At 43.7% G+C, this 16537-nt stretch overlaps 1 protein-coding gene across 1 annotated transcript in view; it reads left to right on the forward strand.

The window, feature by feature from the left end:
- Positions 1 to 16537, forward strand: part of Edem2 (ER degradation enhancer, mannosidase alpha-like 2) — a 99159-nt gene that overhangs the window by 39667 nt on the left and 42955 nt on the right. Inside the window, exons 11-12 of the mRNA XM_050196388.3 lie at positions 5450 to 5533; positions 12484 to 12567. Of these exons, the coding sequence (XP_050052345.2) occupies positions 5450 to 5533; positions 12484 to 12567 (168 nt within the window). The remainder of the gene's footprint in view (positions 1 to 5449; positions 5534 to 12483; positions 12568 to 16537) is intronic.

Raw genomic sequence — 16537 nt, forward strand, 5'->3', positions numbered from 1 at the left:
TTACGTTACTTTCCTCCACACGTTAGATGTGGCCGTGACTGAACGCTTGAACCAGGCGTAAGCCTATATTTTGTGCTGTGTAGTTTTACGAGAACCAACTAGCTACTGCCAATTAAACACTCATAACATCATTTGGGGGAGGTGAAGGGTAAGCAAACTACAAAGAATGTGTACTCCTGTAGTTGTAATGCCCAACGGCTGAGCCTTCCTGTGGGATTTTTAAGGGTTCATAGCCAGCAGAGCGCATGGTGATCTGTAGCAATTGCTAAAGGATGACCATATAGGTACAGCCGGAAGTTCGCGATAGTCCAAACAAGAGCTAGGCACTCCTATTCATTAATTGAATAATTCTGTTCTGATGGAGAAAGAAGGCGGCTGGCGTACGCAATGACACAATTTGTGCCACTCTGTATTTGAGTGAGGATAGCACCGATGCAATGGCCACTTGTGTAGGTGTGAAGCTCCGTTCTGGCGGCTGGGTTAAAATGAGCCAACACAGGCGGTGATATGAGGGCAGATATCAGCACTGTAAAAGCATATGCTTGTTCTGCACCCCAAGAAAAGGCAACATTCTTTCTGAGGGGGTCACTGAGTGGCCATGCGATGTCCGTAATGTTGATGACAAAGCACCAGAAATAAGAACAGAGCCCAAGAAAACTGCAGACCTCTTGAGAAGAACATAGAACCAGGAACTCGCGGACAGCACAAACTATGTCAGGGCCTGATTGTACACTGGTAGCGTCGACAAGATGGCCGAGAAGTTTTATCTGACGATGCCCGAAGGGTCACTTAGAAGAGTCGAGCTGGAGGCCAGCCCAGTGAAAAACATCAAAAGTAGCTGACAGGCGAGGGAGGTGACTTTTGAACGTGGGCAAGAACATCATCAGATCGTCCACATAGCAAAGGCAGGCAAACCATTTAAAACTACATAGAAAGGATTCCACTCTGCACTTGAAAGTGTCGGGAGCATTACACAACCCAAAAGACATGACCTTAAATTGGTATAGAGGCCGTCAGGGGTGATAAATACAGTCTTCTCATGGTCGTGGTCATCGACAGAAATTTGCCATTATCCAGACCGGAACTGGAGCGATGAGAAATATTTGGCACTGTGGAGACAGTCGAGTGCATTATCAATTCGTGGAAGGCCATGATCGTCCTTCTTAGTGATCTGATTGAAATGGCAATAATCGATGCAAAATCACCAGATAGTGTCCTTTTTAACAAGCATGACAAGTGATGCCTAAGACCTGGAGCAATGCTCTTTGGCATGCATTTTCTTTACCTCCTTTTGTATAACCTGGCATTCAGAAGGGGAGAACAGGGTAAGGGTGTCAGCGAAGAGGGCTGGCATTGCCAGTGTCAAACAATGGGTTACAGCATGTGCTCAGCCCAGAGGACAATTCCCAACATCAGAAGATATCAAGGTAGGACACTAGAATAAAGTGACGTGCTTCAATTTGGGAAGTTACTGAGCATGTGCTGGAGGGCTAGTTGGTTAAGCATGATTACAAAGACGGCGCCGACGTGCTTGTCTCATGTCTCCTTTCTTCATGTGTTGTTTTATTCGGCGCCATCTTTGTAATCATGATTTGGGAAGGTCATAGGTCTGGAGATTTCATTTTGTCCAGGAATGCCCTAATTGGCGTATTTGTGGAATGTAAGGCCACAGGCTTAGCTTCAGGGGCAGAAGCAGAAATTGTCCATTCCTCTAAAGGAGAAAGCTCTGCTACTGAGATCCCTTGAGGAAGAACTTTCGTGGAATTAGAGAAGTTGAGAACAGGAAGGAATGTTGTGTTGTTGGCAAGAGCTACAATGGTGTAGTATATACGACTTTGCAGGCGAGGATCACATCAGTAAGTGGAGCTACTACAGTCGAACCCGGATATATCGAACTCGCATATTCGAATTATTGGCTATATCGAACACACAGATTACCCCCTTGAAAATACTATGTAAAAGTATAGGACAATTGCGTAGTATATCGAATTCCATTTTCGTCGGACATTCGATATATCGAACGCCACGCCGCGCACCTGGAAGGTGCGCTTTTCCCAAAGACATTCGTGTCCGGTCCTCAGGGGAAAACATTTCCACAGTCAGTCAGCAGGCTTCTCCTCTGCGCATGCGTGGCCGTCGCCTAGCAACGGAGACGCAGAGCCCTTCCCCCGTTCTTGCACCCCACCGGCGCTAGCTCTCTCGCTCCTCCTCTACCGCCGGCGTGTGCATTGGGCAAGGGCATTGGAGCTCAGTGAAGAGAGTGCGCGTCATGGAGGTGCAACGACGTTTCCAAGCCACGCTTCCCGGGAAAAGGGAGAGAGAGAGAGTGAGGGTTCGGCACGGTCGCTCGTGGGCCAGGGGAGACAAGAGAGCCAGAGAGGGCTCAAAAAACGAACACAGCGCCTTCGACGGCATATACCGCCGATCTTTCTCCCCGCTCTCTTCTTTCTTTTCCCTTTGTTGTTCCTTCGCAGCCCCGTTGACTGCCGCTCGAACAGGCTTCGCTCGGACTGCTCCATCTGCGCATCGCGCGTTTTGTTGTGCGTACCTCTGTTTCAACGTGCCGTGTGTAGCGTGTGTGATTGCGGTCATCTGGTGAGCTATGGCATCCGCGGACATAAAAAAGAGGAAGAATCTGGACTTTGCAAGAAAGCTTGAAGTAATCCGGCGTGTCGAGAATGCAAAAAAGAAGTCCTCCGTGCTAGACGCATTCGGCATTCCGCGGAGTACTTTAAGTACGTTGTTAAAAAACAAGCAGGACATCAAGCTTAAAACAGGTGAGGAAAGTCGCTCGGGAGCGGGTCATGTGCGCCCTGCTGCTTTTGACGAAGTGGAGAAGGCACTCTATACGTGGTTTCTTGAAATCCGAGCAAAAAATATTCCTGTGGATGGCCCGATGTTAATCGAAAAGGCCAAATGGTTTGCTACAGCTCTTGGCGAAGAGAACTTTTGCGGTGGCACTGTATGGCGGCAACGGTTTAAAAACCGCCACGGCATTGTAGGAAAGGCCATTTCAGGTGAAAGTGGGGCTGTCAGCAGCCAGGAGATGCAGCAGTGGCTTTCTGAGGAGTGGCCAAAGATCACTGAGAAGTTTTCACCTGCAGAAATCTTCAATGCAGACGAAACTGGTCTCTTTTGGCAAATGTTGCCGAATAAGACGCTCGCTCTTCGTGGAACCTCATGCCACGGCGGTAAAATGAGCAAAGTGCATGTGTCGGTGCTGCTTACAGCCAACATGGATGGCTCGTGCAAGCTACGGCCATTCGTGATCGGGAAGAGCAAGTCACCGCGCTGCTTCAAGAACTGTAAACAGCTTCTTGTCCGCTACGGCTGTAATAGGAAGGCCTGGATGACACGTCAACTTTTTGTTGAATGGCTGCAGGCTTGGGACGCTGAGTTGGGCAAGTCGGGCCGCCGAGTTTGCCTTCTGGTAGACAACTGTTCGGCCCATCAAACGACTTGCAAGCTGTAGCACATTGAATTGAAGTTTCTCCCGCCGAACACCACAGTAAGACTGCAGCCCCTCGACCAGGGTATCATAAAGGTATTCAAGGTAGGCTATCGGAAGCGACTTATTCAACGGCTCCTCATAAACTTCTGCATGGGAACCGATCTCAAGATTGACCTGCTCGGCGCGATCCAGATGATTACCGGCGCGGGGGTGACGTGAAGCAGGCCACAGTAGCCAACTGTTTCGGCAAGGCAGGCCTTGAAGTGGCCGGAAATGAATGTCCGGAAGCTTTAGATGACGATGAGTTCTTGTAGGACGCGTTCCGCGACTTGTTCAATTTTCCCGGCGCCGTCCCGTCCGAAGTTACTGTTGATGACTTCATTAACGCTGACAGCGAAGTTCAAGCGGTAGCCGACCTCTCTGATGAGGACATTGTGGCCAGAATAGCTGGCGTTCAAGACAGCGATTCCAGCGACGACGAGGGCAACTGTGTTTTCGAAGAAACGCGTCCGTGCACAGCCACTGAACTGGCATCAGCGTTCAGCCTGATTCGGCGCTGTTGCGGCGAAATGGAAGGCACTGGGCTCTCGCACCTGGACACTCTCGAGAAGATTGAGACTAGTGTTTTAAACTTCATTTCCCAGAGGAAAAAGCAGCCCAAAATTAGTGATTTTTTTTCCGTGAAATAAAGCGCTTTTATATTGTGTGCACATGCTATGTGATTCGCGGCTGTTCCAATTCGTAAGCCACAATTTTTTATGATTGCGAGTGCTTTTTTGGCCTATATCTGTATATCGAATTTTCGCTATATCAAACTATTTTCCAGTCCCCGTCGAATTCGATATATCCGGGTTCGACTGTACATAGTCGCCATCAGGGAGTGATGGGTATGGTGACATAGGCACATGGGTGGAAGCACATAGGCTTGAGGTGAAAGCCGAAGAATCTGGTTTTTACAGCTTTGAGTTGCTGAGGTTTTACTGTATGTCAAAGACCATTCTGCAGCATATGTGACTTGCAACATTTGTGTATAAAAAAAAATTAAATAAGTAAAATTTTGTGCTTCCAACGCAACCTTGTAGAAACAAATTAGTAGGCTCCTGCTTGTCACGATCTTGAGAAACTGAAACTTGCAGAATTCTTGGGTAAGCTTCAGATAGGCATAAGGCATATTTAATATTTTGAATTATCAATGTATCAAACTATTTCACGATACCCTTCGAGTATGATATACCCAGGATTGACTGGATTATGTGTGACTAGATTATGCGATTATTTTGCGAATAGGATATTTGCAAAACCCATGTAGCCAAGACAAAAAATTCACGTAAACTAAATAAGGATGCCTGCTTTTTTAAATGCTTTATCAGCCATGGTTTACATAAGTGCTTTAACTTTCCTGCTTCGAAGCTCTTTACTTGAATGATGTATCTTTTTTCATTAGTTCTGCAAGTTTGTTATGCTCTAATTGACCAGTAGAAACTACATTTCATTGCAAAAAAAAAAAGAAATTCAGAGGCTCAGCCATTTTATACGTAAGCATTTCTGTGTTTCACATGTAGTTCAGTGGTTTTTCATTTGTAATCCTGGCATGCGTAACTGGAACCATGACTCGGCTACAGCACTTCGAGTGTGATCGCTGCTTACACCTTCAGGCTGCATCAGCCAACATATGGAGCTGTGAAACTAAGCTTGGTGGTTCTAGTAACGTTGGCTAACGCTGAACTCATCCTTTCGTGTTCATAAAAGCCATACACTGAGCATGATATAGTGATATTTTTCTAGTAAAGTAATTAATAAAACGGCATCTGTGCTTGAGCATGTGTGTGCAACCTGTAATAGTATGTCTAGTTTTCTCAGTCCTAGAAATGGTTTATTCCATTTTGCTGTGGTTGCATTTGAGGCCATTGTTCTAAAAATTTGTTTCATTACAGTTGAATACCACAACCATCTTCTTGTGTCTGACTCTTGTCTTTACATGTCTCTGATTCTGGACAGGTGCTCAAGGGTGACATCAAGCCAGCCATTGAAACACATGAAATGCTTTACCAAGTTATGCAGCTTCACAATTTTCTTCCAGAGGTGAGAGCTTATCATTGCCAGCATGAGCTTAGTATTTTCTTTCTCTCTCTTCTTAGGGTTGAAGGCGGAGACGGGGGATTATTTTATGTGCTCTGTTAAACTAAATAATGTCACTGTAGGAAGATCAGGGTGTCTACCAACCAGGAAAACTGGGCATTCTCAGGGATTTTGAATAGTCTATAAATACTTGGGGAAAACTCGGGGATTTTGTGCTTCTATAAGGGAAAATTAGCTGCAATTTCATTGAAAGGAAACGAAAGTCGCGATAATGCTGGCTCGAGTAACAGAGACGAATCGTAATGAATCGTTTTTGATGCCGGCCGGAGGAGTTGCTAGTGTACAGTCAACGACCGACTTTCCGGACACCCGATAATTCGGATGGCTTCGCAGCACCACCACATACCCCATAGAGTCAATGTATATGAACGTCTGAAATTTCAGACACGAGAACCCTTCGCCGTCCAATTTTCTGGACTTTTTGCCGTGACTGCAGGTCCAAAACGGCATTAACCAAAGCCACCACCACCGCCATTTTGATTATCTTGCCACCTTGAACCGGCGCCCATGCACACAGATCCGCTGGCAGCAGTGGCCACCACCGCAGCAACACTAGGCCTAGCTGCTTCCACATTCGCTATTAAGTCTCTTGCCATTCGATGCCGTGTTTTACATTGAAAGAATTTGCCACTGTCAGCAATGGCACAGGCTCCGCCTTTGTAGTCCTCGCGATTGGCTTCGAAGATCGGAAAGCACGGCAAGTTGCATAAGGCCGGTTCACAAAAGTCAGCTTCGCCTCAATACTAAAATGTTATGAGGTCAAGCTTATGCTAAAGTATTGCGGTGAAGCATATGCGTGGGAAGGGGCAATTGTCACGGGACACAGTATGTATTCCTTAATTACACACGCGTGCGCCCGCCATCTCCTATCAGAGTACGAGCACCAGTATGCCTAATAAGTGCACTGGTGGGCCTTCAGAGCTTTGTCAGATGTGCGTATGGAGATTTGAGTCCTTAGGCGCAGCAAAAGACGTGCATTCATTTTTTTTTCAAACTGCACGATTTTTCTGACGTTTTCGCAGCTCTTAGGAAGTCCGAAAAATAGGATGTTGACTGTATAACTGACCAAGAAGATGCTTCAGAAGGTCCATGGGGCGAACACGTGGCGTAAGGAGGATGAGAACAGAAAGTACCTATGCATTGAGGAATGAACGAGAAAGGAAGCATGCCGCCGCTTCTTTGAAGGAGCTGGAGCTCAAAAAAGAAAGTGTTGGCTGATGCCGAGATGTAGATGTCCCTCATCCAAACCAAACTAAACTCTTTAAAGCAGTGAAACGCAATACTGAGTCGTCGTGCGCAGGTTAAGAGTATGTCAGGACAGTTAAGGTTGATTTACCAGCTGTTGGGAGAGAATCTCACTTGTGACAAAGTTCAGGCTTCGGACCAATGAGCTTGCTTTAAGTTGATAGAAATAGCTTATATTCGAAAATATTTGCTCCTTTATGCATCTCCTTTTTATGAATGTTCGACTCGATTTGCAATTGGTTGTACCATTCTTTTCGTAGTTATTCACTGTGTATCTAAGACCTCCCTTCTGTTCTTTTTTTTTTTTTCGAATAAAATGATTACTCCTGACTATTCATTATATTTAACATGCTTGCTAGAGGGTGACTGCTTCTGGCGACATGGTGTCAGCAGGTCTTGACATAAGCAGAGTTCTGTGTCACTCAGGGAATTTTGAAAAAGCACCCAGGGAAAACCTGGAGAACTCAGGGAATTTGGAAATGTCAACTTGATAAACACCCTGAGGATAGAGTGAGTCATAATGAGAAAATGGTATGGTTGGCAGGAAGATTTGCTAGGTGGACACAGTGATGTGACAAGATTACACATCACAGCTTGTAAATGTTATCAGTGTACTAAAACATGATGAATATAGAGTAGAATTTTATTATAGGATTAAATGTCTTTGAAGTTCACCAAGATTGTGTTAAAACACTCATTTCGAATGAAGTTGTAAAATTTAGCAGGATGTGCGTGTTCATTGTCAACCACACAGCCATAGGCATGCGTTAGCTAGCGCTTAGCCCTGCAATCCAAGCCTAAGCAATCCACTACAGCGTTGGCGTCTTTGGAGTGTGGGTGTGTTTTGTGGCATAATTGTAACTAGGCCACAAGAAAATGAAAACCATTTTGTGCTCTACAATGCATTACGAATGTTTTATAAAAGTGTTACGCGTTTCCGTATGTGGGGAGCAACTAAAGATGATTTGAACAGGCACTCATTTCATTGGGCAGTCAGGAAGCAAAGTCACGCTGGATGAATAAGGTTGTACAATCTGCTCAGCGTGTAGCTCATCAGTTTCGTTATACATTTTAGCACTCGATTTTGTGCCCAATTGGTACATCGATTAATAGGTGAACGCCGTGCGTGTGACATTCTAAATCTATTTTGCACATGCACCACGTCCAGTCGCCGAGATGATAGTGTGGTGCACCAACAAACGACCTGCTTGCTTTCATGAAACTTCTTGGTCGCAAATATCCAATGGCAACTGCAATCGTCACTCAATTTTGCACTCGGGGTCACTGTTTTCTGCCCGGCCACACCACATAAAATCAGGCTTTTGCCACCACAGAAAGTAAGCCAAGGGTGTAGTTTTGTATTTAGTCAACCTTAGCGTCCAAATCATGGTCGTAATTAAAAGTTTGGCGAAACTGCAAACCTCCAAAATTGTGTTTGTGGCAACAATGTTCACGAGGCGGCTTGCACAGGCCGAGTCAAATTTCTAATTAACCATTGTTCAGTGTACGAAATATTGATTGCCGTTTTACACTGGCTTTAATGGCGCCTGTGGGGTAACTGCGAATAAGCCCGAATAATCGAGCTAATTCAATATGTTGGTTGACGTCGCAGACTGGAAAGCCAGTGAACATTTTTATCTCTTTATTGTTTTCAAAAATATCTTAGAGCTTTTTCTCAACAAGTGCCGTAGGAAATACTGGCAAATGTGCAATTACCAGTACATCACTTCACATTTATTGTGTGATATTCTGCTATCTTAACTGAAGGTCGGCAAGAAATAAAAATTACCTGAGGGCATATGTGAATGGCGTTCACTACCTTGTTGGGTGTTGTTCAGGTGGCCACTGAATATTTTTCGTTCATTCTGCATGAATAATTTAATTAACTAAATTTATAAATTTATCTAATTGATGAGATGTCGATGAAAAAGTTGTGGATGACGTTGAGAAATGACCGATAACAGCATTTAAAACAACCTAGGATTCGTGTGAATGTTTTTGAACGAGAAAGAAAGTCCGTGAAATAAAAAAGAAATTTAATAAAAGCGAGAAAAACCTCACTGTGACCATGACAGTGCTTCTGCGCACCAAAGACTGCGTCAATCTTTATGCAAACTTTATGCGAATTAGGTGCACTGGAAAGGAGCAGCCTTGCTTTTTTTTTTTCGTCGCATCAGCAGTTTTTGGCGTGCATGTACAGTCCCTATCAAACGCAATGTAGCACGATTTTCTATCGGTTGCCTTTCCAAACCATTACAAGACCGCGGCACAGGTTTGCACGTTCATAATATACACGATTCACTGATAACGATGTTTACATCTGAGACCGCTTATATTATTGGTGCGGGAATGCGTTGTCACATAAATTTTTTGGTTAATTTCGCAGGCTTTCTTTTTTCTGGAAAAAAGAGCCACACAAAAGACCTAAGTCACCAGATATACTCTGTTATCGTTAATTTCTTGACATATTCCACAACCTTTGCATTGACACCTTATTGAATAACTAAGGTAATAAATGTGAGTTCATTAAAATTAAATATTTGTTGCTTGTTGTCAATTTAATTGAAACTCTACTATCATTAACGCAAGCCTATCAACATAGAGCTGGCACTGTTCACGGAAATACTTTGGTTCTTTTTTTTGCCCACATTTAGTTGGCACATTTGGTATGTAATGTAATGGTGGTTCCTTATAAACCTACACGGGTTTCCTTTGTAGCTTCATGCTACAGTCGGGTGGGGTGGATGGAAGTTTTTCCCTCATGAATTTTGCTCGCCTTGCGGGCTTCCGCAGAACGGATCTGCCGTAATATAATTGTTTTCTGCAAAGTCAAATAAAGAACACCTTTTCTTCATATGCCTGTATTTCACTCATATTGACCTTTACTGAGCTGCTCCAATATGGAAAATTCATGCTCCAAACCTGTTCCAAAGTGCCAAATTTTGCTACTCCAAGAGCTGCTCCAAAACTTCCTTGGCCGCTTCCACCCCTGCTTTTCCTAATTCGCAAGTGCACTTTTCTATGTTGCACATTTGTCCAACTAATGGTGGCACTGGTCATGATTCAAATGAAGACGAAGTGCTAAGTGCATGTGCTGATGGCTTGTCTCTTGTGCATCGATTCACCATAAGAACAATGTCTACATTTTACATCTCATAAGACAAGCAAACTGTGCTTGTAAGCTTCAATTGCAAAAATGAGTATGACGCCCTTAGCTTGGCAAACTGCCTCACAGGAAAGCTAGCTCTGCGTTTATGAAAAGCATCCAATATAATTTGTGAATTGTTGTCAATCACTCAAAGTAAGAAGATAAATATGTTACATTTTAACATGTTGTGTAGGAAATTGGCATTTTGGTCAATTTATTTAGTTTGAAGCACCAATGAAAAGAGGATGCATATATGCAACTATAAAGAGGTAGGGGCATGGGTGAGCTGAGCATGAGGCATCAGCAGCAGAGTGGGTTGACATAGAAATATTTGGAGTAATTGCACTTCAAGATGTTCTTGCCAACAAGTGACCAACTACAAAAGAATACCTAGGTTTGCTATTGGCATGTTTCAGCAATAGCTCAAAATGATTTCAGTGTTTACACCCATTTGTTTTGTTACATATAAGTGCGTACATTATTTTTATCTACAGTTCAGACAGCTTATAGTGTAACTGCTTATGCATAGTGCAGGACAAGATATAATGCTGTCTTTTCTTTTTCCCGCTTACCCTCCTATAAAACAAACCTACTGTATATGTGCTGCTGACTGTGCAGCCACACAAGATGGAATACAGTAAAACCTCGTTAAACCGTAGCCGCTTAAACAGTAGTTTCGTTTTAAAAGTAGTAAAGTCAAATCCCCGACTCAGCGGTCATTGAACATAATGTGTTTTGTATCTGCATAAACCGTACCAGCTTATTTCATACGTATCGATTAACACATAGTGTTTCCACTTTTCGTCGCACAAACACGGCGGTGCATCGTCTCCATCAGGCGGCCCGGCAGAACAACAAGCCTCAGAGATCAGCACAATGGCCTCCAAGCGCCCTGTGCATTTGCGCATGAAGCCACATCAACATCAAGACCATTTCGGCGCCGTGCCAGAGAGCGCTGTGGCGTCGGGCAAGCGAGAACTCGCGTCATGCCGAAACTCGGATAAAAAAGAGGCCAGGTGCTCAGCATAGAAGAAAAACTAGACGTCATTCATGCTATCAAACGTGACACGAAAAGTCTGTGCTGGCACGCGACATGCGTCTACTGTTGACTACGGTGTGTGGCATTTGGAATGTGAAGTTGCTCGGTAGCGCTACTGCGACCACGAAGAGATGTCAGCTACGAGGTTCTACTTTTCACCATCGTTGCCTCTGTTGTTGCCGAAGTGTCGCCTAGCGACAGTGATAAGAACCACACGGAAAGCGGCAGCAGGGGCGATTCAGGCCGGACAGTGACAGAAGCTGCATGTTACATCAGCCTCATGAATGCAATCGTCGCGACAAGAACAGCACCCTGCAATGAAAAGGTGCCCCGCGACTTCCGCAATGCTACTGCGCCTGTGCACGGAGAATATGCAACGCCAACGAAGAATCTGCCATGCGAGTTTTTGCCGAGAAGACAGGGCTGGCTGAAAGGCTGGCTCACAGCTTCAGCAAGTTTGAGGTCGCTGCTAGGCCGCCGCGGCATCAAATTAAAATAACATGTTTGTCGCGCGAATTAAATAAATACTACATGTTTTTTCCCCTTTCATCGTACTCTCTCCGAGTTCCGTTTTTTACAGTAAGTGGGCAATCTCATGCCATTTCGGTTAAGCAGTACTACCATTTACTATGTACTTTTTCCGAGCTCCAGCCAACTACAGTTTAACGAGGTTTCACTGTACCAGTTATAATGTGGGTACCAAATAATCCTGCAGACAAGTGAAGCTGCATGCATGGAGTGGCATAGGGGAGAGCAACAGAGACATGTGGAGGAGGAGGACACGCACAGCGAATAAACAGGGAGTAGGAAAAGAAGAGCACACCTGCCATCCCAGAAGTGCATTGCATAAATCACATGATGTGAGGGGCTCTGCGGACTCGTGGGTGTTGCCTAGACGACGGAAAACCACCTGCTTCGGCCCCTTGTCAGCAGTGTGCATTCCACGCCAGACTCCGCACTGAATGAGTGCGCATTGTCACTTTTCGGCTTTTTATTCTACATGTGGAAAGTAAATACTTTCCGCTCTTGCTTTTTTTTTTTTTCTATTACTGTGTGTGCTTTTTGTGAAGACCATCTGTCAAGGCCAGACCCCTGGCATTTAATTTTTAACATTTAAAAAGATACAAATGTCCCAGTTGCATGCTTCATTTGTAAGATATGTGCAGCTGCCTGGTCTACACATCTTCATTGTGGGCAGGCTTTGAAAAATGCTGTTTTGGTTATAGTATGGTACCGCTTGTAATGCAAATATTCGCAACTCCAGCAACTTGCATTATAAGCACTCTGCACTGTATACAAAAACAGCAAGATTCCTCTGCTACTGTATGCAAATGAAGCATGAAACTTAGGCTTAGCAGCTTTTGTCTTGTGCTATCAGTTATATATCTGAACATAGCATCGCAGGCTTCACTTTTATTTTTCTTTCTTTCTTTTTTCTTCTTCCCCTTTGGATACTTTCAGGCATTCACAACTGACTTCCAAGTGCATTGGGGTCAACATCCACTGAGACCAGAATTTGTTGAAAGCACCTATTTCCTCTTCAAGGTGAGAAAGCGCATTTCTTGCTATAAATTAACCCTCTGAGGGTCATCGTCGTACATGTACCAAACTTTTGATAAAACTCGCCTTTTTGGAACAAAGCGCAGCCTAGTGTCACTTCGGAAGTGCTGCAACCTTCCATGACTTTAAAAAAAAAAATTTCTTAAAGGGGCCTTAGACCACTTTTTATCGAAGTCAAGAAGTGCATTTGAAGTTAAAACAGGCTATTTCAGAAATACTGTGCCGCGAGAAAATACTTCAATGCCTTCAGCAAAAGCAGAGTTATTGGCAACCAAACATCACCAATAATTCCCTTCGCAATGCTCCCGCTCCTTGTTCAGTGGCCACAACACTCCACCTACTGAATGTCACCATGGCACGCAGTTTAAGTTTGATTTGGGACGTTCATGTGGACACCATAACTTCCAATTTTGGTGCTTACAACAAGCCAAACTCTGAGGCTATCCCTAAACTTACGGTGGAGTTTGCGCTGTCTCATTCCTTTACTGTGCTACAGTGTACTAGGTAGCTACACGCAGCTTTCTCGCATTGAGTGGCAAGTAGCACATTTCCTTTCACACTTATCTCTATAGCAATCACATAATTTCCGAGGGTCAAACAAACGTCATCTTTATGTTCGCTTGTGCAAGTACGCCGTCAGCACGCACATTGGCTAAGCTATGGTGGAAGAATATGAGAGGTGTATGAACTGTGCAGTGGTGCCATGGAGAAAGCGTCTCCGCAAGTCGCTATTGTTTCTGGTGCTCAGCTGGTAGATGATGCGAGTAGGTCGGGGCCTGCGAGAGGCCTGTCTTCTACATTGAGCTAATGCGAAATGAGAGCACACAGTCATTTTGCACACACTTTCCCAGCTATGTGTTAAGCTTTTTAGCACATACTGGGGGAAAAAATGCTTTGGCACAAGAGTGCAGTGTCACAAAGTGACATTGCACTTGCCAGATCATGGCCTCAGAGATTGGGTAATGCGTGCTACCAGATCTCTGAGGCCATGATGGCGATGTTGGCATAGGCAGAGTTGGTGCCATTGCTGACAGCGACAAAATCGTTCAATGAAAAACGTGGCACTGAACAGCAGGAAGCTTGGTACCAAACGTCAAAGCAGCTAGGCCTAGGCATTGCTGCAGTGGCTATGGTAGCCAGCGAATCAGTTTGCAAGAACACTGGTTCCACGCTGCAAGATAATCAAAATTGCGTCAGTTTTGGCTTCGATTAAAGCCATTTTGAACCTGTATTCATGGCAAAAGGTCCAGAAAATCTAACTTCGAAAGGTTTCAGTGTCCAAAATTTCAGACGTCCTTATACACTGGCTCTATGGGGTTTGTGGCGGCACTGCAAAGGCGTCCGAATTATTGGGCATGTCTGAAAATACAGACATTCAAAAAATTGGTCATTTACCGTATTTGGCAAACTGCTTCGCTGGCTGCTTCTTGCTATGCGCAGGGCGTGATTTGAAAGGTGCAGTCACAAACCTCATGTAATTAAACTATTTGACCACTGGCACCCACAATATTTTCCTTTTGTTGCCTCAGCTAGTCTTCATTCACAGCAGTTGTGAAATTTGTGGTATTGAAATCACAAATAAGCGCACTTCATTTTATTAAGGTTAAAAATACATGATGTTCTACGAACATGAAGTTATGAAAGGGTAAATAATTCGTTACATTGAACATTTCGTTATATTGGGGTTTAACTGTATCTAATAGCCATACTTTCCTGTTTACAATGGCGCATCAAGGGGAGAAAGCATGAAAAACACAAAATGAATATGCTGGGAAAGCTGCTAAGTAGTTAATGAAAGAAGCTGAAGTTCGTGCCAAATGGATTACAGTCAACAAATGTTCCAGCAGTAAGAAAAGAAGTGTTGAATAATGTTGAATGTGTGTTTACAAACGGCTTCATGCACTCCGTGATTCTTGAGTGTTCATCTGTAAGCACCACCGAAATTATTTTGAGCAGAAAGAAAAACAATGTTTCTTGTATCGGAAATACTGCACCTTTGCACAGTCTTTTTTGAAAGCTGCTGCCACACACTTGGGATTCATTAACCTTGTGTTTTGGTGCAGTTGCTGTGTCACGACTCATGTACTGTTCCCAGGAACTCTTCCTTAACTCTATAACCACCAATGATGAGTCAACACGTCATGACAATGTGCATCCTCTGGTGCCAGTAACAAGTTAATTCATTATTAACTTTCCACAAATTTTTCGAACTGTTCAATATAATTAAAGTAAAAAAACCACTTTGCCACTGCATAAATATGGTAAAAAGGGCCTTTTTAAAATCATTTAGTGTCTCTCTCTCTCTCTCTCTCTCTCTCTCTCTCTCTCTCTCTCTCTCTCTCTCTCTCTCTCTCTCTCTCTCTCTTCCTTTCTTTTTTTATTTTTATTTAATAGGCAGCCAACAACAGCCTGGCTGAAGTTTTGTTCATGAAAAATGCATTTTAACAATGGTGTTGATGTCGTGGGCTGTGCGTGTGGCCATAAAACACGGTGCAAGTTTTTTTGGCAGTAACGATCACTCTAGTGATAATTTTCAGTTGCTGGATGATCAAAGTGATGAAGATTTTAACTGATCAACCATCAATCAAGCATTACTAGCCCAGATGGCAAATCAGACCATATGGCCAGCACTTGGATTGGGGTTGGAACTGGGTTCTGCCTTCTGAGTCTCCCAGGTTGGCATTTATTGGCTCACCTGTATGCTATGCGGTCAAAGTACCTTTCTGCAACTCTCAGTTTCTTTCTTTTTTGTATATATGCAAATACAGGTTGCACTATCTTGTAATTCTGACACATTAGTAACACGCAATGTCTTTTGTTAATATTTTGAACAAGAGCAGTAACAGCGCTATAGCATTACTGGTATCATAATTAAACAAAAATGGTAGAAAGAAATGTAGGTTTAAAATAATTCTGCACTCTTCATCAATTTTTCAAAATTTCTCATGGCAGTTGAAGAGTCAAGCAATTTTTGTATATTGCAGTTACTTCACTCTTCACAAGATGTTTCCCTAGTTTTCACAGGTTTTAGTACAGGAGTATGTGTCTCCGCTAATTTAATTAGTAAACGAATGTTTACAAGTTTATATGGCCAATAAAACTTATATGCTTACTTTGTATAGCTATCTACGAATTTGCTATTGCTACCGCAATCGGTGCTTTGCCTTCCAGGCCAAACTGCAACATTTCTTTTTTTCTCCTGTAGTTCGGCCTACCAATTTGATTAAAAAAGAATATGGGAGGGTGGAGTGAGGGGCAGAGTTTATTCCTCATCTATTGCACAGTTTAGATGAGTCATCAGCTGGTATGTCTGTGCAATGAGAAAAGGAGAGGAGACGACGAAAAAGAGGACCGTGTATCTACAGACAACAGTATTTTCTGCAAACTTTGCGTGCCTCCACCTCACGCACATGCACTGCAATCTACAGTCAAGTCTTCCAAGCTACAGTCTACCTTTCTCTCTCAAATCCCCACCTGCAATGTCACATGAAGTTGCGCATCCACTGCTGAAGAAGGGGACTTTTTGGGACATCTTCTCTGACATTACTAATGAGTGTCTGGCAGATGGTAAGAGGCCCTCAAAAGCTCAGCTAACGTTAAAAACACTGGCATTTATTTGTGAGGCCACATTGCTTGGTTTGTTGCAATTAGCAACAGAATCTGCCAATGCTGCCAGGTCTTGTGGAAAGAAGCAACTGGATGTGCTTTGAAACAAAAAGAGCTTCCTAAAGAAAGCATTTTTATGTGCAAGAATAGGCATACATAGGCACAAGAGACTGAAATTAGGGGACTTTTTGGGACATCTTCTCTGACATTACTAATGAGTGTCTGGCTGGCAGATGGTAAGAGGCCCTCAAAAGCTCAGCTAACGTTAAAAACACTGGCTTTTCTTTGTGAGGCCACATTGCTTGGTTTGTTGCAATTAGCAACAGAATCAGCCAATGCTGCCAGGTCT

Source organism: Dermacentor andersoni, chromosome 1, assembly GCF_023375885.2.
Source record: "Dermacentor andersoni chromosome 1, qqDerAnde1_hic_scaffold, whole genome shotgun sequence".
Taxonomy (NCBI): Eukaryota; Metazoa; Arthropoda; class Arachnida; order Ixodida; family Ixodidae; genus Dermacentor; species Dermacentor andersoni.